Source organism: Lissotriton vulgaris, chromosome 3_2 (genome assembly GCF_964263255.1).
Source record: "Lissotriton vulgaris chromosome 3_2, aLisVul1.2, whole genome shotgun sequence".
Lineage (NCBI taxonomy): Eukaryota > Metazoa > Chordata > Amphibia > Caudata > Salamandridae > Lissotriton > Lissotriton vulgaris.
The window spans coordinates 45,199,325-45,217,497 of NC_141690.1; the positions used below are offsets into that span (position 1 = coordinate 45,199,325).

Consider the following 18,173-nt stretch of genomic DNA (forward strand, 5'->3'; position numbering starts at 1 on the left):
TAAATTCTAAGATTAGAAATGCAACAATATGTTATGAAGGATGGTTAATGCATGTTTGAAGTGATCAATTTTGGTTTGTGAAAGTTATCCAGTTTATGGTATTATTTCCCTTCGGTATGGGTTTGGTATGGGCCGTGGCAATAATCGATACAAGGGACAAATTACACTAAATTATGAGTCTCAAATATGATGCAGAATGATTGATGATGATGAAATACAATTATTTGGCTGTTTAGCACTGTGCAGGACAAGATTTTAACAAAGTAGCACTGTAAATTACTTTAATACTGTATGATGTAATACATATTTCATAATTGTCCTTGACTCTCCGCTTGCAGGCTACTTTATTTTGGGAACTGTTATAGACTGTGCATTGATTAGACCATCAAATGTTAAGTCAATCAAGAAGATGACCAGGTCTTTTTCTTTTTATTTCCTCTCAAAGTCTTTGTAAAGTTTTCTATTTTTACCCAACAAGTCATTTAGCATCGAACTGTATTTTGTAATTTCCCAATATGAATGAAACTTCCTTTCCTGAAGTATTCAAAGGATCACCTGACATGCATTTGGTGTTTGAGGTATCCATTGGATGATGGATATTATTTAATACTTTCATGGCAGCCATATTTTGTGAGCAACTGTGAGAAGGAAGTTTATGAATCCACATTAAAAAATGTACTGTACTTTGTAGGTTGCATCTTAGGGCCTGCTTCACTTCTGCTTGCTGGTATTTAGTTTTTTTAGTACTTCTGAATGACTCCTGAATTTCATAAGTAAATCAGGTTCAAGCCAGAGGTACTTGAGATAAGACACAGATGCACATTGCAAAACATGTTGTCCACCCTACAGTCTTTGCTCTTCTTCTATATATCAAGCACCAACATGATGCATTTTCTTTTCATGCTTATGATTGTGGTATCATTATTGAAACTATAACATGTTAGACACAGCCTGTCTGGTGACTCTTTTGGGATGGGTAAATGGGTGTTGTTTTTAAACACAATGGTCCAGAAACTAATAGCTTTAGAGTCACAAAACACTTTTAGATTAAGGTCTCTACTATATTCTGTAGAGCCATATATGAACTGAAATGGTGTCCAACATCATAAATTTATGTTCGAAGATAGGTTTTGCAATATTTGACTGTTCTGTTTGGTTGTGAAGGGTCAGTTACACTGCATATTGATTACATGATCAGATCAATTATCTGTGGTGTGCTGTTGGCAAAATAAACACAAATGATGTACCACTAGATGAGAAATTATGTGTTTTACTCCAGGATGGACTGTTCCAAGATGTATTACATGTTAGAGGGTTGGGTCAATTCTGGCTGACAAGTGGAAGTTCCCTAGCAATGTCAGCAGATTAGGTTTTGCCTTAATGGCAATGGATCTCACTAACACATTTGCTCTTTTAGCACTAAATTCTGACAAGGCAGACACACAATCAGAAGAATATCAGTACACAAGCTGGTCATGCAGAGTTTATTAAGGTGCACAAAGGTCCATTTTCAAACCTGTAAAAAGTATTCAGTACATTCTCTACAAAAAATGTGCCATTCAACATAACTTCAAGGTACAGTCCAGCCAAAGTAGGTAGAATCCCAAAATGAATTCAAAATGCTAGCCCTACAACCCAAAACTTATAATTTCACCAGGAACAGGTCCATCTCAGTTCAAAATAGGAGGGCTAGACGCAACTTTAAAAGCATGTATGATGTATATATATATATATATATATATATATATATATATATATATATATATATATATATATATATATATATAAATTTTATGCTGTATTGCTGAAATATTAGAACCTATCCTTATTGATGTCTTTCAGAGGTAAAATCAGATTAATCAGTACCTCATTGGCAAGATCACAATTGTAAACAATCCTGCCACTCTCTTGGATGTTAAAGTCTAAACAACATTTTTCCTGTTTTACTCTTCTCCAAAGAAATTCTCTAGTTCTCTAGAATTGTTTGCTACTGTTGAAAAGACATTGCAAAACGTAGATGTTCATAATTACCATATTACTTTTCCCTTTTTGGTAGATTCTCCAGTCACATGGTAGCATATATCTTAAAGATTTGCAAGCATTTTGTATAACAAAGTGTTTTGATGTTAATTTCAATCAAATATGCAATCGTTTTTCTTCATTTTTCTAATGCTCTTGCTGGCCTATTATATACCGGACATGCTTCTGACAAAATCCCTCTATTTCATGCTTTGGCAATGTTTATGGATTATCAAATGATGCTCTCAATCTGAGAAATAAATACAGGCACAGGAGAGCATGTTTGATCTATAAATATGTTTATGACAGAAGTAATAACATAGTGTAATGTATGGTTTATGAACATTGCATGTATTTGTTTGGAAGGATAACTTTCATAAAAAGGAACATGCTTATGGTAAGCAATACATTTATAATGCTGATAATGAGTGCTGAATTTATCAAATAGTTTTGAATAATTCGTTTTGCAAAAGGTGAAATTGTCTCTACTGTATTGGTAAGCTGTGTTATTGGGGTCTGTGTACATTGTCTTCAGTAAGCAATTCTAAGAAAGTGTCTTAGAATGTAGAAATCTATCAGTCTGATTCACTATTAACAATCCTATTTCTCTAAGTGTGACATACTCTCAACTAAAATTTTTGTGAACTGGCCTCCCTACCATTTTAATACTTTTAATGGTTATTTCACTAAATGAGGCTACTTTTATTTTGGTTTTCATGCAAAGAAGAGGATTTATATGCAATATACATGAGAAACATGTATTCATCTTTTTTTATTTTGTTAAAGATTACAGTTACTTTAAACACATAAAATTTTGTGCTTAGTGCCTACTTAGTTGTATTTATTTCACACTTTTCACCTTTTAGAAAATTAGTTGAATGATTAGTGTACCTTCATGTGTGGTTTTGGGAGGAAGTTTGTACACATACAGTTGTCAGTGAAATAGTACTGTTTATCAAGGCAAATACTTACATTTCCTTATTTAAAGAAAATAACTTGTACTTTGGAGTTACTATAGTGTTGAATGTCAAATGTAACCTGATATTCAGTTCCAGAGATTTTCCTTTGGGCTAAATATTTGGGATATTGTTGGGTAATTGTCAACCATTGGGTAGTTCTGCTGAAAGGTCAGTAAGCCTAATATGAATGATCATTGTTGTAATAACATTTAATGATTAATAAAACAATATTATGAAGCCAAAGGGAAATCCTTACTAATGTTGTTCAATAAACAATTCACTAAATATGAATTTGAAGCTATTATGAATACATCAAGGCTTTTAAATCCTTAACATTGTAATAGAAATATTATAATCTGTCCTTGATCATTTGCATCAAAAGTGGATCACGCAGTCTCAGAAATATAAAAATAAAATTGTGGAACATATTTTGGTGGCGTAAAGTATAAAATACATGTGTGGCATTAATGGTAAATGCATAGTCACATTGCAAAGTAACCTTAAATAGAACTCTTATGGGCATTATAAATCCAATACTTTATGTATCTGTAAAATTCAAAACAATGTGGGAAAACTAAGCAATAAATTACCATTTTATTAATAAAATTCTGGACATCAAGGGATATACAGCAGAACCCATTTTCTTTTATTCTTTGCCATTAATTATCTATTTAGCAATACAGTACATTTTAAAAGCACAGTAATGCATTTCTTTTAACATGCATGCCTTCAGATCACATTTTTTCTTTTGTAATTTACCCAAGTGAATCAAAAACAGTAAATGTCCCATTCTGTTAAGTAAATATACACATATAGCAAATATATTTGTAAAGATATGCAAATTTTCAAGCACTTTTGGTAAAAAATATATCTTATTTCTGGAGAAATAGTCAAGCTCTCCAATTTGTGGTCTTTAAAGTCCAGTATGCAAGAGGGCATATGTAATAAATCACATTGCCATTACCATACAATAAAGTGTTCAGTAGCAATAGCACTTACAAACATTAACATAGATTGTAGATCTAATAAGACCCATAAGTAATAAATACAGAATATAGTGTGTTACCACATTTTAGCGTCTTTCTGCTTCTTTTGATTTTCCAGGTCTGATTTCCACTTCACAGTCCTTTTAATCAGCTTGTGATTGTTAAGTATCTCACTGTGCAAAAGTTATTAAATTTTGTTTTAATAAATGATTGGTGTCAAGGCTTCCCAGAGTTCCAGATGAAAATGACTTGTTGATCTCGTCTGAGCTCTAGACAGTAGTGTACAACTACTACCATATTTTATCGTCACTCCATATGCAAAGTTGTCCGAAAAGTACACTTTCTATCTCAGTGAGAATGATATCGTTCACGATCACGGCTGAGGTTGAAAGGTTGAGTGTGCAGTGACCTGTGAATAAATAGAGGTCTTTCAGTTTCAAGCGTAATTATCCTCAACAAATGAGGATTCACATTTTAATATAAGAATTATAACATGTCATGTAATCAATTATTGCCATTTCTGACAGTCAGTATTACATTTGCAAAATCACTCTTTAGCCATGAAAGCTGAATGCTGTTACTTAGCTCAAGCAGAATGATGTAAATATTAAATCTGTAGTTGTGGTAATGAAGCAACAGCCAGTATTTGCAGAGCCAACTTTGCAAATGGTGACAGATAAAGTTTCATAAACAGAGGTAAGTAGCGTACATGTCAGGAAACCAATCATCCATGTTATCTAATTTTACATTATCTCTGAAAATATCTGACCCTTGGTATTCATTGAATATTTTAAAGTACTTTACAACCTGAATGCAGTTGTATACAGTGCCCATTTTGAATTTACTAATTATCTGAATTAAAAATTTGAAACATAAAAGCCAAAGTGTTATATGTGACATGCTTGCAAATCCTCAGATTAGTCAATCATAATCAATTTAGAATCAAGGTATTAAACATATATAAAAAGAAATACAAGAAAAAGAAAACGTAGTGTTTACCATCCAAAATACAGTAAAAGCTAAAAAAGTGATTCTGCGTGATGTGGGTAATGGAAAAAATAAAACATGTTTTTCTTTAATGCTAATTATATATTTGATTTTTACATTTCTCACTAAAAAGATAGGTGCACCTTATTGCAGCATAAGATCGGTGCACATTGACAACATTTTTAAGAAAAACACAAAAGTAGCAATTTATTTATTGTTTAATCCGATTCTTAACTACTTTGAAAAATTTCTGATTTGTGTCTGTAGTGTATTCTAACTTGAATAATGTAGCAAACAATACAGCATTCTGGAAATTGTGAGCCACTTAAACATGTGCTTCTTATTAAGATGTATTTTTTCAGAAACATTACTAATTCATTCACTGTCCATCATTTTAGTTTCTGTTTTATTCTTTACCTTTCAAATAAGGTTTTCGATACGCAATCATAATTTCTGTAACTTATTTGCCCTACATTACCCAAACTCCTTAATTGCCTAAGTTATGCCTGTTGTGTTATTAAAAATCTCCCAACCTTAGAAACACTGCACTAGCCAGCAACACATATTAAGTCAACTACATAGAACAAAGTGCATTAGGATGTGTCGGTTCTCACTTGAAAGAGATTATCAAATGTATAGTTTATCATAAAGATGTGCTTTGATTTAGCTTCACATAGTCTAGCATGTTCCTTAATTAATTATTAAATATCATTATCATAGTTAAATCTGTTAGTTGGTTTCCAGGTGAGTGTACATCTCCAGCAGGAAGAGGATTTAAAATCTGTCATGTGTACCTGACACAAAAGAAGAAGCCAAGATCCTTTTAACTATATCATATATATATGTATATATATATATATATATATATATATATATATATATATATATATATATATATATATATATGTACTCCTTGCAAACACCCTCATCCGCTACTATACTCTTTCTGTATCTTATTGTGCAACTAGGATATTTTAAATAAGCATTGTTGTCATAAAGTGCTTAACAGCCTTTATGAAACTTTTATTTGTGCATTATGCAAAATTTCTCAAAAGACCAATGCTTCACATTATTTTAACCCTGTGAGGTCAACTCAACATTCCAACAATTTATATTGATAAAATGAAATGTCGCAAAGTGACATGAATTTTGGAATATAACCAGGAAAAAAACTTGTGCAACTGTCCTTTTTCTGGCATGCATGTCAATTTCTTGCATGGACCACATTATCCATTATCTACACCGAAATTAGCAGATTTTGCTCAAGTCTTTCTAACTAACATGGCTCAAACATTATTACATTTACTCCATAGTTCATACAACATGAAATACTGACATGGAGACGTAATAACAGTTAGTTAATCACCTTCAGTTGTTGTTTAATGCAATTAGCCCTTTAAGCCAGTGTGCCCTGATTATATAAACATTCCCATTTGCTGGGCTGTTGGAGGGACTTTTGTCTTCAGCAGGAAATACAAATCCTAAATAACTTAAATGCAATTTAAAAAGTATCAACAGAAAGATTCATTCTGTATCAATGGTCTCATAATCGCACCATTTCCACTAATTCATTTTCACATCACAGGCACTGCTCTCAACGCTTCAGTTATATACTCAGACCACTCAGACTCTACACTTTTTACATTGCATCTCTTTTTAAGACCCCAAGTCTTGAATCCCAAAGTATCTGCCATTGGCATACATACATGAATCTAAAGTCTAAAATCCTGTTTTCAAGAGCTATTTTAATGCAAAAGAGGTGTGGAATAGTTACAGTAGAATTTAGGAATGTCTGACATATAATTTGGTCCTATCCAGGTACATAATTCAATTGGCGCCGAGCTTATTTTTACACCACAAAATGGTATTGATGCAAGTGCTACCTTGATTCTGAATCAGCTCATTGCTAGGTGATACAAACTTATTTAAATTCTGACTGTGCTTAATACATGTCACTAAATTACACTAATATTGAGGAATAGTTATATTTAAGTATATTGGGAATTAAGGATTTAACAACAAATTAAAATACATACAAAGGATAACGGAAAAGATGGTAGCATTGGATTGTAAGCCAAAATAGTATTAATGTCCTTGTTATATTAAAGGAATTTGAAAAAACTCAGTGCATGATAATTGCAAACTCACAACTGTGATAAGACAAGTGCAAGGAAGTAAAGATATTGATGATATTATTCTTTCAAATCACCACAAAGATTCCAGTTTGTTAAACTATTATGAAAAGCTGGGGAAAGACAGTACTCGGAGAACGTAGAAGAAGAGTAAAACAAAATTATGGCACCAGTAGATAGAACATTGGTGAGCTTCATTAATATTTTTTCAAGTTTTGGGGGCAAGGTATCTAGAAAGGTAGATAAGTGAGAACCAAACAGATAGTGACCAATAATATATATAATTTCTACTGAGATTGCATTATGAAAAAGAAAGGGCTTGAACAGCATAGTTTGCCAAAGATCACGGAAAGATATTTTTTAATGAGGCAAAGCAGAAACAGAATTTTCAGCAAAAAGTGGGAATGAGTAATTAAACAATCATATATTAAAATTATACATAATATAGAGATTGTTGTATGTCAGCAGAAGTAGATACTGGCAGATGAGAATAACTTTGGCAGCTTAGTTGTAGCTGTTAATTTGAAATCTTATGAATAACTATAGAAAAGCATCTAATGTTACAATTATAAAAAGCTAATTGGAGTCAGATGGCGGCATAGTAAAGTTTCAGACTTTTCTGATTTGCCCAGTATGTAGGCTGTTTTTTATGTTTTTACCTTCAAGGTTGTGAAAGCAGTATTGATTACCAAATTAAACATTTCTGACAACCATGCTGGGTTGCCGACTTAAGATGCAGTATGTTGTTCTTGAAATGTTTGAAAATGCAGCAGTTTCCTAATCACATAGGCTTAAAGTTGAAACTGCTGTGATGTAATTTTGTCAACATTAAGTACCACATTCAGTGCCCCAAAGATCATTTTTTGTTTCATATATTCATACATTTTAAATTAAAATAAAGTCTATAGTTTATCAAAGGTTTAATGCTGGCTGAATATTGAAGGTATTATGTATGAGGTAAATCATATGTATGCAAAAAATGGAAACAAACCAAATCTCCAACTAGAGTTCAACCTGCTTTCAAAGAAAATTCTCACAACACTCTCAGTACATATGTCAATGTCTTTAACTCACTTTTTCAGTGATCTTTCATTTTCCTTTACTATAACACATGCCTATTGTTTTAAACAATATAACTATTTTTGTCAGTGATATGACATTTCCAGCATGCGCTACACTTATCGATTCTTTGTGTTGTATTTTTTCATTGAGACAGAATCATACAATATAAACACAGTTTTGAAATCAGACTATATAAGTACTAAGCAATGTAGTATGGTTCTGAACATCCCACGCATTAAAAAAGCTCGCATGGGTGGCAAAGCGTTCTTCCATCTAGCTCCCCTCTATTGGAATTAACTTCCTATTCACTTACGCCAATGCACCGACTACCTGGTATTTAGAAATCTGCTAAAAACCCTAATGTTTTGAGTCAGCTCTCCCTGGTTGGTTACAGCAGTCATAGCATGGAGATACCCCTGATGGGGTGATTTGTGCGCTTTCTACATTATTAAATATCAAATATCAAGAGGGAGAGAAGAGAAAAGAGAAATGGAGTATGGGGAGAAGTCAAGTTGCACATAGAACTAAGAACCATGAAGACCCACTAACCCATTGCAGTTCTTTCCTCCATGGGCAGGTGCTGATGGGGGTTGGGGCAGGGGGCCCTTGACTTGAGAGAGTGGGGCCCGGGTAGACAAGCCCTGTAAGGAAGGGGAGGAGGAACGTTGCTTCTCCAGTGATTCGGTGATGCAGACAGCAGGGCCAGAGGGAGGGATAGCCCATGGTAATGGAGGGAGAAGCCTCTTGTTACCAGGTCAGGGAGTTCTCACTCCCACTAACTAGAGGGGGTGCATCCCAGCCAAGCGGTATAGCTGATGATGCAGGTTATTTTGTTGGTTTCCCACATTGAGTGGGGCACGCAGGCCTACGAATCTGCGTGTACGCGGGAGAAAGGGAGAAGGATGGGGAATGGGATGGCGAATGGGTCAGGAAAGAGGGGGCGAAGGAAGGGGCAACATAGTGGTAAAAAAGATGGGGGGAAGACTAGGGAGGAACAGTTATGGATTATAATGTACCTTCAATAACAACAATGTATGAAAATCTGACTGACCTGAAAACCTAATTTTGCATCTGTTCAATTACAATTTGTGCATTTACAACTTTATTCTCCAAACTTCAACATATACAAAGTTGACCTTTGTTTTCTGATACTGTCTTCACATTAAGGATAGCAGTATCTCCTCAAAATATCTTTTGCAGCCTCACTATAACCTGACACCATCTCAGTTCCATACTGCATTAAAATGATATGCAATTTCATCACTTTAGCTTGTTAATGACTGAGGAATTTAATCCTCATTAACCATCACTTTACTTTCCGATATATTGAGTGCAGTCAATATGAACATAGTTGGCAATTCAAGCAAAATACACTGAAAAGCCTGCCAAAACAGACAAAATTTAAAAAGCAATACCCAAAAAACTGGTGGCATATATGAAGGACATTTACACAAACGGTTATTTTCATATCAGTGCCTATATTTCAAATTGAAATCATTTTATGGTTGTAAGAGATGATTCAGTAGCATTTCAAAATCCATATATATGTTTATTTAGTTGGCTAGGCCTGGAAAATTGGAAATAGAATGGATATATTTAGAAAAAGGAAAGACCACAAAATATGTATGTTGTTCCATGTTGATAATTAAAATAGATCCTCCGGTATGGTGGTCTTGTACAAAGGTAACCCTTTTCTGCAAGGAGAACCTCAGTCAAATAAAGGGGGTTTTCTAACAGTGAAGACAAGTAAACAGGTGCTATATGGCCTGCCATTGTCAAGCAATGAAAAACGTCTGTAAGCCTTATACTGGAAAATGACTTATGCCCTGAACGAGGCAGCATGGGACCGGAGACTGTGCTAAATCTTCAGAAGGATGTGATTCCTAAGATTTGTCATCCATTAATTGTTCAAACTTAGTAATTTGAGAAAGTGTCCATTCCAAGTAAGAGCATTACAACCACTTGATTACAAGGTATGTGGGATGGAGTGATTTAAGGGAACATTTGGCTAATGCTTGGTGGGTGGACCACTTTACATCTTTTTAGGAGGGCTTCTTGGAAGCAGGTGTTGGGAAGGCGGGGTTATGTTGATCAGTTCTATAGCTTGTTGATTGAGATCTTGCTTTTGTTTGAGTCAATATTTATTTTCTGTACAATAATGTAGTGAAATGGGTGCATTACTATTGACTGTACAGCATACAGTAAATTGATATGATAATAAGAGAAAAACATTTTGTTTTATTTTTTTGTTTAATATTATAAGTTATTAAAATTCTAAAAAATTATGTTCAACATGAATGCAGGTACTGTCACTATTGAAATGTGTGTTGTGTTGACGAGGACTTTAACTTGTGTATCTCCATCAGGTTTGACTAGGACGCTCATTAATTATAAATCTTCTATTCAGAAAGCATACCAAGTTCTACAATTGTTTACAGTCAGATGGGAGCTTCACAGTAAACATCACAGTTTTTTGTATTAAACAAAGCCAAAAACTACATTGAGCCTAGTGAACAAAAAACTAATTGTGGTCAATCATGGAAATATGTATTTTGAATATTTAGGAATGCATAAAAAAAAATAATGGATAGTCTCTCAGATATCTGCATCGGGTGTAAATGGACCCATGTTTTTGTAATTTCTGCCTATGTGTAGAATGGTTAACTGTGTGCTTCTTCACAGAACATAAACATCTTCGGAGCCGATTACGATCTCGTCTAGAAAGCATTCCTACCGAATATGTCCAGGAATGCTTTCCAGATGACTCAAATCGGGTGATTCGAACGAGCGATTTGAATGTATCCGGATGCTTCCAGATACAATTTGGTCGGACTCCCATTGACTTCAATGGGAGCCTTTGTTCCAAAGGAGGGTAACAGGCTCCCATTGAAGTAAGGGATGGCTGGGGAAAACGTTTCACCCTGTGCAATGCACACCATTATGCCTACCACACTGTGGATGGTTGGAAAGTGTGGTTCCTTGGGTACCCCCACAGGCCCGATTTGGAGGGCCCCACATGAACGGGGGCCTGCTATCGGCCAGATTCCGGCAGTCGATTCATTCGAGAGAAACCGATTTGGAACGACTGGCCAAATCGGTCATCGCTTGCTCGGAAAGCAACCAATGGAGCTCTATGGTTTGGCTCCGAAAGACGCAACCTATCTGAATGCCTTTCGGAACCAATTCGAACAGCCCTACTGGTTTAAGGGCATCGTAATCGGTTGTTGGAAACTGTGTACGATTCAGTCCGCAACATTGGTTCCAAACCAGATTATGACAACCCAAATCAGATTCAAATCCCTTCCGAACAGGATTGTAATCGACCCCTAAGTGGGATTTCAGCTCTGGTGTTAATGTGTACTGGAACTGTGCCCACCAAAAAAAGCAAGCTGGTTGTGTCATAGTGCAACTAGATCTGTTTGCACCTAGGGATCTGAAAGACCATCATTGGAGATCATAATAACTTATGAAGCCTCTTGACCCATTTTTCAGAGTATAAATTAGAGTTTGTGTCAACCATTTCCTCTGGACACATTCACTATTCATACATATGCCGCTAGCATTATCTCGCATGGGGAAAATGGATTTCACCAGTAGCTGTTATCTGCTGCCACCTTCAATATTACAGCATGAGTCTCAAGGACCTTTTTGCAATTATTATATATTCTGTTAGGACACAAGGCGATGCAAACAGTTAACACTTTTTGTGCAATGGCACACATTATATAATGACCACACTGACACCATTGCCTGAATTTGAGAATCCCTTTAGTGTAGAAATGAGAATGAATAAGAGGTTTGTGCTCCATTATTATTAGCTTTCTATCAAAAACAGTGATCTTCAGAATCTGTCCAAACACTTTGAATTGGTTTCAGGTAAAAACACAAGTTTGTCTGTGAGAATTCAATCAAATCGAAAGAGGACACTTTGCTCAATAACAACAATATATACATAGATAAGCATTGCCGTTTAACCTATAAATAGGTATATTTGTGAGAACAATATTGTTCATCTCAGATTCGTTTGGCATCTTTTCACATTTTAAAACGTTCCATTTTAAATCACTGTCATTAATGTAATCTGCATTCCTAGATTCAAAACTTTTTATCAAGAATGAAAAACTAAAAATATGACTCCATCCAAAATCAATCAAAAATACTTCTTCACAGTTAAAAATCAAAAGCAAAATGTTGCCTCTAAGTCTGCAATATGGTTTGTTAGTGTTGAATGAAGAAGTAACATTGAAAACGTGGGTGAACAGAGAGGCCTACATTTATTCTGCTACGTGGCTAAAGAACAGGTACAGATATCAATTCACTTTATCATTACTTTTTGCAGAGAACAACAGAAAATATCAGCACCAATAGCAAAATATTATTGCACCAAATCACATTTTACAGATAAATTTTGTGTAGGCCAATTTCAAGTGTTTTATCAAGTTATTTAAGTTTTTTGGTCACAGAATCTAAAATACATACTTTTAAGAAGAAGGGACGACAAATTCACACATGGTCCAGATAGTTTTTATGTTCTCCAAAATCTAAACCATGCAAAGTACACACTTACTTCCAAATCAATACCTACACTCAAATATCGCAGAGCCCAAGTCATTTCCCCTGGCTCCCAATTATTTTATGACACTTGCGTTCATATAATTAGCAATAAGCTGTTCACTTTTGATTTTAAAATGATGTAGGAATGGGTTTGCATCTATTAACTCCCACAATCAGTGCATCCAACTACAGATGATAGAGCTGATTAATCAAGGTATTCGACCTATGAAGGGCTTGTTTAGAAACACTGTTTAACATAAACACTCTCAAAGTGATAAAACCAAAAATCGAATGTGTCAAGTCCTACGACGAAACCAAAGTAAGTATTTAGGGCCTCATTTATGAAAAGTGACGCATCGCTGCGTGAAAACAGCGATGCATCACTTTTCACTGTGCCCTCCTTGCGACAACAATGATGCGTCATATGCGTCATATTTACAGTATGACGCATCATGGCGCAAGGAGTTACAGATACCTCAGTATTTCTGGCGTATCAGTATGGCGCAAAAGTGACGCATTCCTGGAGTGTGTCACAAAAGTGACGCAACTCCAGCAATGTGTCCTTTCACATGGGGCAAGCCCCATGTGAAAGGGCCTGCGTTAGTCTTACGCCTGCTGTGAGGCAGGCGTAAGAAATTGGCGCATTTGTGTCCTAGAAGTGGCGCAGTGAAATCTTATAGATTTCACTGTCACTTCCATGACCCTTTCTTGCGTTAAAACACCCCCCTTGCATACAGTACTCCTGGCGCAGATATAATGTGGCGCAGGGGTTTACAAAGTGACGCATCTACCTAGATGCGTCACTTTGTAAATATGGCGCAACAAGGTGCATTTTTGACGCCACTGGTGAGTCACAAAAAGTGAATACTTTGAAAGAAGGTCTTTCAAATAAAGACAAACTAAAACCATGATTAATTTGCCGCTTATTGCAAACCCTTGGGGTTCAACAGAACATTTCTAGAAAACCTGCAAAATAAGGAACACATGCAAATATCTACGTGCAACAGCAAGTGACCAACCGGCCAAAAAACAGGAAACCCTAATTTGAAGAAAACTTCAGTTGAAAAACGATCAGCGGCGTCTGGCACAGACAAGTGTGGTGAGCACCGGGAGTGGGGTGGAAGTCAACAGATAACGGAATAGGTATGATTAAATAAAAAAAGAATACCTATTCCATCGTCTGTCCGCTTCCCCACCTCTCCCTGCCCTGCCCCACCCCACCCCACTGCGCACCGCACTTACCTGTGCCAGCCGCCTCTGAACACAATACCACTTTAATTGAAATAGATGTAATTCCTGCCAGTATACAGGCACCACATGAACTCTCCTTTAAAATACTTCATACCTATACAATAGTTAAATAGCTGCATTTCTGGGAATGCATATATACCCCAAATATAAATTATATCTCATGGTTCATGGAAATTCTAATATTTCCTTGAAACATTGAGGATTGTACACTGAAACACTGTTTCAGTTCATCAGGCAGGTATGCAACCGAGGGTACATGTCTCCCAAAAGTTACACACGATGCTCACCTCCCAGAGCTAAAGTAAAAAGATACGTATAAATGTGATACACAAATGGTTGTGAAACATAAGTATTTAAAGTTACTAGAATCTAAGAACAACAATAACCTTACCCTGCTAGTAATTCAAATGTATGGTACTTGATCGTGATGTTAAATTGTCTTTCCCTGGTAAGTATTTCAAGGATAGATTTGTGTGCTAATACAGCACGTGCTACAAATACTCCTACCTAAAGCGAAGCATGTTGCTTGTAGTCTACGGAAATATATTATTCAAACTGGAGTCTGAGAAAGGAAAAGCAAGAGCATGAATAATGGGACCCTAATCGCATTATCAAATAATATCAGATCACTCGAAGCACAATATTTTCCATCAGCCAAGATAGGTTTTTGGTTCCAATAACCTCCTGTTTTTCAGGGCTTGCATGTGTGATCATAACATTTCAACTAGAGTTTAATTTAGCCATTAGCTTCTATTCTTATGCAGTTGACATATTTTTTGTTAGTATGATAATATTCCCTTGGCCCATGCCTTGATATGTAGCCACACAAAAAGATGATGGACCGAATGGTGAACACTGTTAAACATTCACCCACAGTCACAGATCTGGTTTGAATCCATGTTTTTTTACTCACCATGCCACAGCAGTTTTGACCCAGGCCATGTGCAAATCAGGTCTTGACCCTGATTCCCATTGGAACAGTCCAGCCTGAACTGCCAGGCCAGGTCATCCCTGGACCTAAAAGCAAGAGTCCTGGGACCGGTTTCGGGATATCACCCCTCATCAGCCACGCTAGCTTGAATCCAGTGGCACAGTTCGAATGCGACCCACGTCTTGGCATACACTTCCCACTTAGGGCGAGTATAGCAAAACAAATCTCTGTCTATAATACTAAGACATTTATGGCTGGTAGAAAATTAGTTACTTACCTGTACACTATGGTTCTCCAGTATTATCTTTCATAGATTCACATGCTTGTATCTTCCCCGTTATCATGGTGGGAGTCTCACGGTAACAGAATGACCACAGCAGTACCATAGAGAGAAACTGCATAGAAAAATCCCATACTGAATGATCTTAGTTGGTAACCAGACCTCATTATTGTTTGGTCCAAAACTCAGCCAATCAGTTGCCAGCCCTGACATCACATTCCCCAGCAGAGATATCCTACTTCAGGTTTCCAGCCCCAAGTGAGAGACAGGATATATCCGGAGGTAAAATGTTCAACCTGAGAAACTAGGGAAGTGGGCGGGCGTATGTGAATCTATGAAGGATAACACTGGAGAACCATAGTGTACAGGTAAGTAACTCGTTTTTTCTCCAGTATTGAATCTTTCATACATTCACATGCTTTTATCAGATTAGCGAGCAGTACAAATACCCCCTGCGTTTCCAGGATAGAACCCTAATATTTCTGGGCTCTGCTCCTAAACATTGGAATATATATAGCTTTGGACATCATACAGTATCAATATATAGTCCCTGCTAGCAAAGCATATGAAAAAAAAACAGTACTCACAGAAGAGGACTAAAATAGCGTCTAAGTTATAAATATATATATATATATATATATATATATATATATATATATATATATATATATACACACACACAAACTATAGAAAACATATAGCGGGAAAAATACCTTATTGAAATACATGATGAAGGACTGCTTGTCCCACGGCTGCATCTTCTTTCCATGCAGTATCTAGACAATAATGTCTAGTGAAGGTGTGTACGCTTTTCCATGTCGCTGCTCTGCAGATGTCTACAAGTGACACTACTGCAAACAGAGCCATTGTAGTCGCCATCATTCTAGTAGAATGAGCGTGCACTCTGGAGTGTAGAGGGTTTCCAGCTTTCTTGTGACATATAAGAATAGCAATGTTATCCATCTTGAGATACATGATCTGGATAAAGCTAGGCCTTTCCATGGCTCGGAAAAGGCTACAAAGAGCTGCTTTGTTTTCCTAAACAACTTTGTTCTGTCAATGTAGAACTTCAAGCTATCCTGGCTGATGACGGCTGATAGCCGGAAACCTGTCCTAGGATGCTTGATTTCCGGTCCAGGGAAGACATGGCTTGGCAGATCAGGCTGGACTGTTCCCATGAGGCACAGGGTCAAGACTGATTTGCAAATGGCCATGTCTGAACTGGGGTGGCGTGGTGAGCAAAATAACAATGGATTATACCCAGATCTGTGACTGGGGGTGAATGTTTTGCCAATGTGCAACATTCCATCCATCACCTTGTGTGTTTTAATGTAGAACTTCTAACATAGTTTAATGTCCAGAGAGGGTAGGGCTCTCTCCGCTGCTGTAGTAGGATTGCCCAAAAATGTGGGCAACACTACATGTTCATTGAGATGAAAGATTGTAGAAACCGTAGGAATTAATTTTGGGTTTGTTCTCAATATGACTTTTTCCTGCCAAAACTGAAGAAATGGTTCTGCAATTGAGAAAGCTTGAATCTCGCGGACCCTCCTAGCTGATGTGAGGGTCAACAGCGAAGCTGTCTTCCAAGATATGAACTGTAAGTCCGCTTTATGCACTGGTTCAAACTGTGGTTTCATGAGCTGTGAGAGCACCGTATTGAGGTGCCATGGGATCAGAGGATGCTGAATCGGGGGAAACACTCTAAAAAGTCCTTTGAGAAACTTTTTTATCACTCTTTGTGACCAAAGCGATGGTTGATCAAGAACCCTCCTATATCTTGAAATTGCTGCCAAATGTACTTTCAAGGACGCATGAGAGAGACCTGCTTTGGACAAATGCAAGAGATATGGAGGGATTTGTTCCAGAGAGGTAGTGAAAGGATGTAGAGACTGAGATGCACACCACGGGCAAAATCTCTTCCATTTTGCTGAATATGTCTTGTTTTTTAAATAGCCCAAGACTGAGAAAGTATATCTCTGCATTCTTGAGAGATGTTTAAGGATCGGAATTCATGTTGGTGAGGTTCCATGCCGATAAATTCAAAGATGTCAAATTTGGGTGGAGAATTTGCCCATTGTATATAGGGATCAGATCCTGTGAAATCGGAAATTTGATTCTGGGGGCTATTGATAATTGAAGAAGCTCTGAGAACCAAGCTTGCCTCGGCCAAACTGGGGCTATCAGAATTAAGTGGCATGGCTCTGCCCTCATTTTCTGAGGTACTCTTGTTATCAGAGGGAATGAAGGGAATGCATATGCGAACATTCCCGTCCAACGCAGATGTAGTGCATTGCCCCATGATCCTGCCTGTGGGAAGCTGCTGGCGAAGTGTTTGCATTTTGAGTTGTGCTGGCTTGCAAAGAGGTCCAAGTTGGTGTGCCCCACCGACGAAACACTTTTAAGAGTTGAGAATGAGCTAACTCCCATTCGTGACAAACACTGACTGATCTGCTCAGGGTATCCGCCCTTGTATTGCTTATGCCTGGAATGTGTTGCCCTTAAAGAGAGATGTTGTGAAGTAATAGCCATTTCCAAATTTCTTGTGCCTGTTATGATAGAAGCTTTGATCTTGTGCCCCGTTGTTTTAAGAGGTAGAACATTGTCATTGTACTATCCGTTCTGATCATTACTATAGCATTATGTTTCATGGGGAGGAAAGCTTGCAAACCCAGGAACACTGCCTTCAGTTCCAACATGTTGATATGTAGTTGGGCTTCCTGTTTGGACCAATGACCCTGTATTTCAAGGTCTTGAAGATGTGCCCCCCAACCTTGAAGTGAGGCATCTGACATCATTACGTAATTTGGGTGCTGGGGCTTGAAAAGCATGCCCGTTACTAAATGTTTTCTGATCTTCCAGCATGATAGGGCTTCTCGAATTTGAGGAGAAATGGTGATCCGATCTTCGATTGTATCCATTGTTTGTCTAGGAGTTCCTGTAGAGGTCTCATGTGCAGTCGGCAATTTGGAATCAATGGGATACAGGAAGACATCATCCCCAACAAGGACT

General features: G+C 36.9%; 1 protein-coding gene across 1 annotated transcript in view; it reads right to left on the minus strand.

Annotated features, from left to right (window-relative positions):
* Positions 1–3,556: 3,556 nt before the first annotated feature.
* PCDH7 (protocadherin 7) overlaps positions 3,557–18,173 on the minus strand; it is a 50,425-nt gene continuing 35,808 nt past the window's right edge. The window contains exon 2 of the mRNA XM_086964003.1: positions 3,557–4,373. Within this exon, the coding sequence (XP_086820129.1) occupies positions 4,338–4,373 (36 nt within the window). The 3' untranslated portion in view covers positions 3,557–4,337. The remainder of the gene's footprint in view (positions 4,374–18,173) is intronic.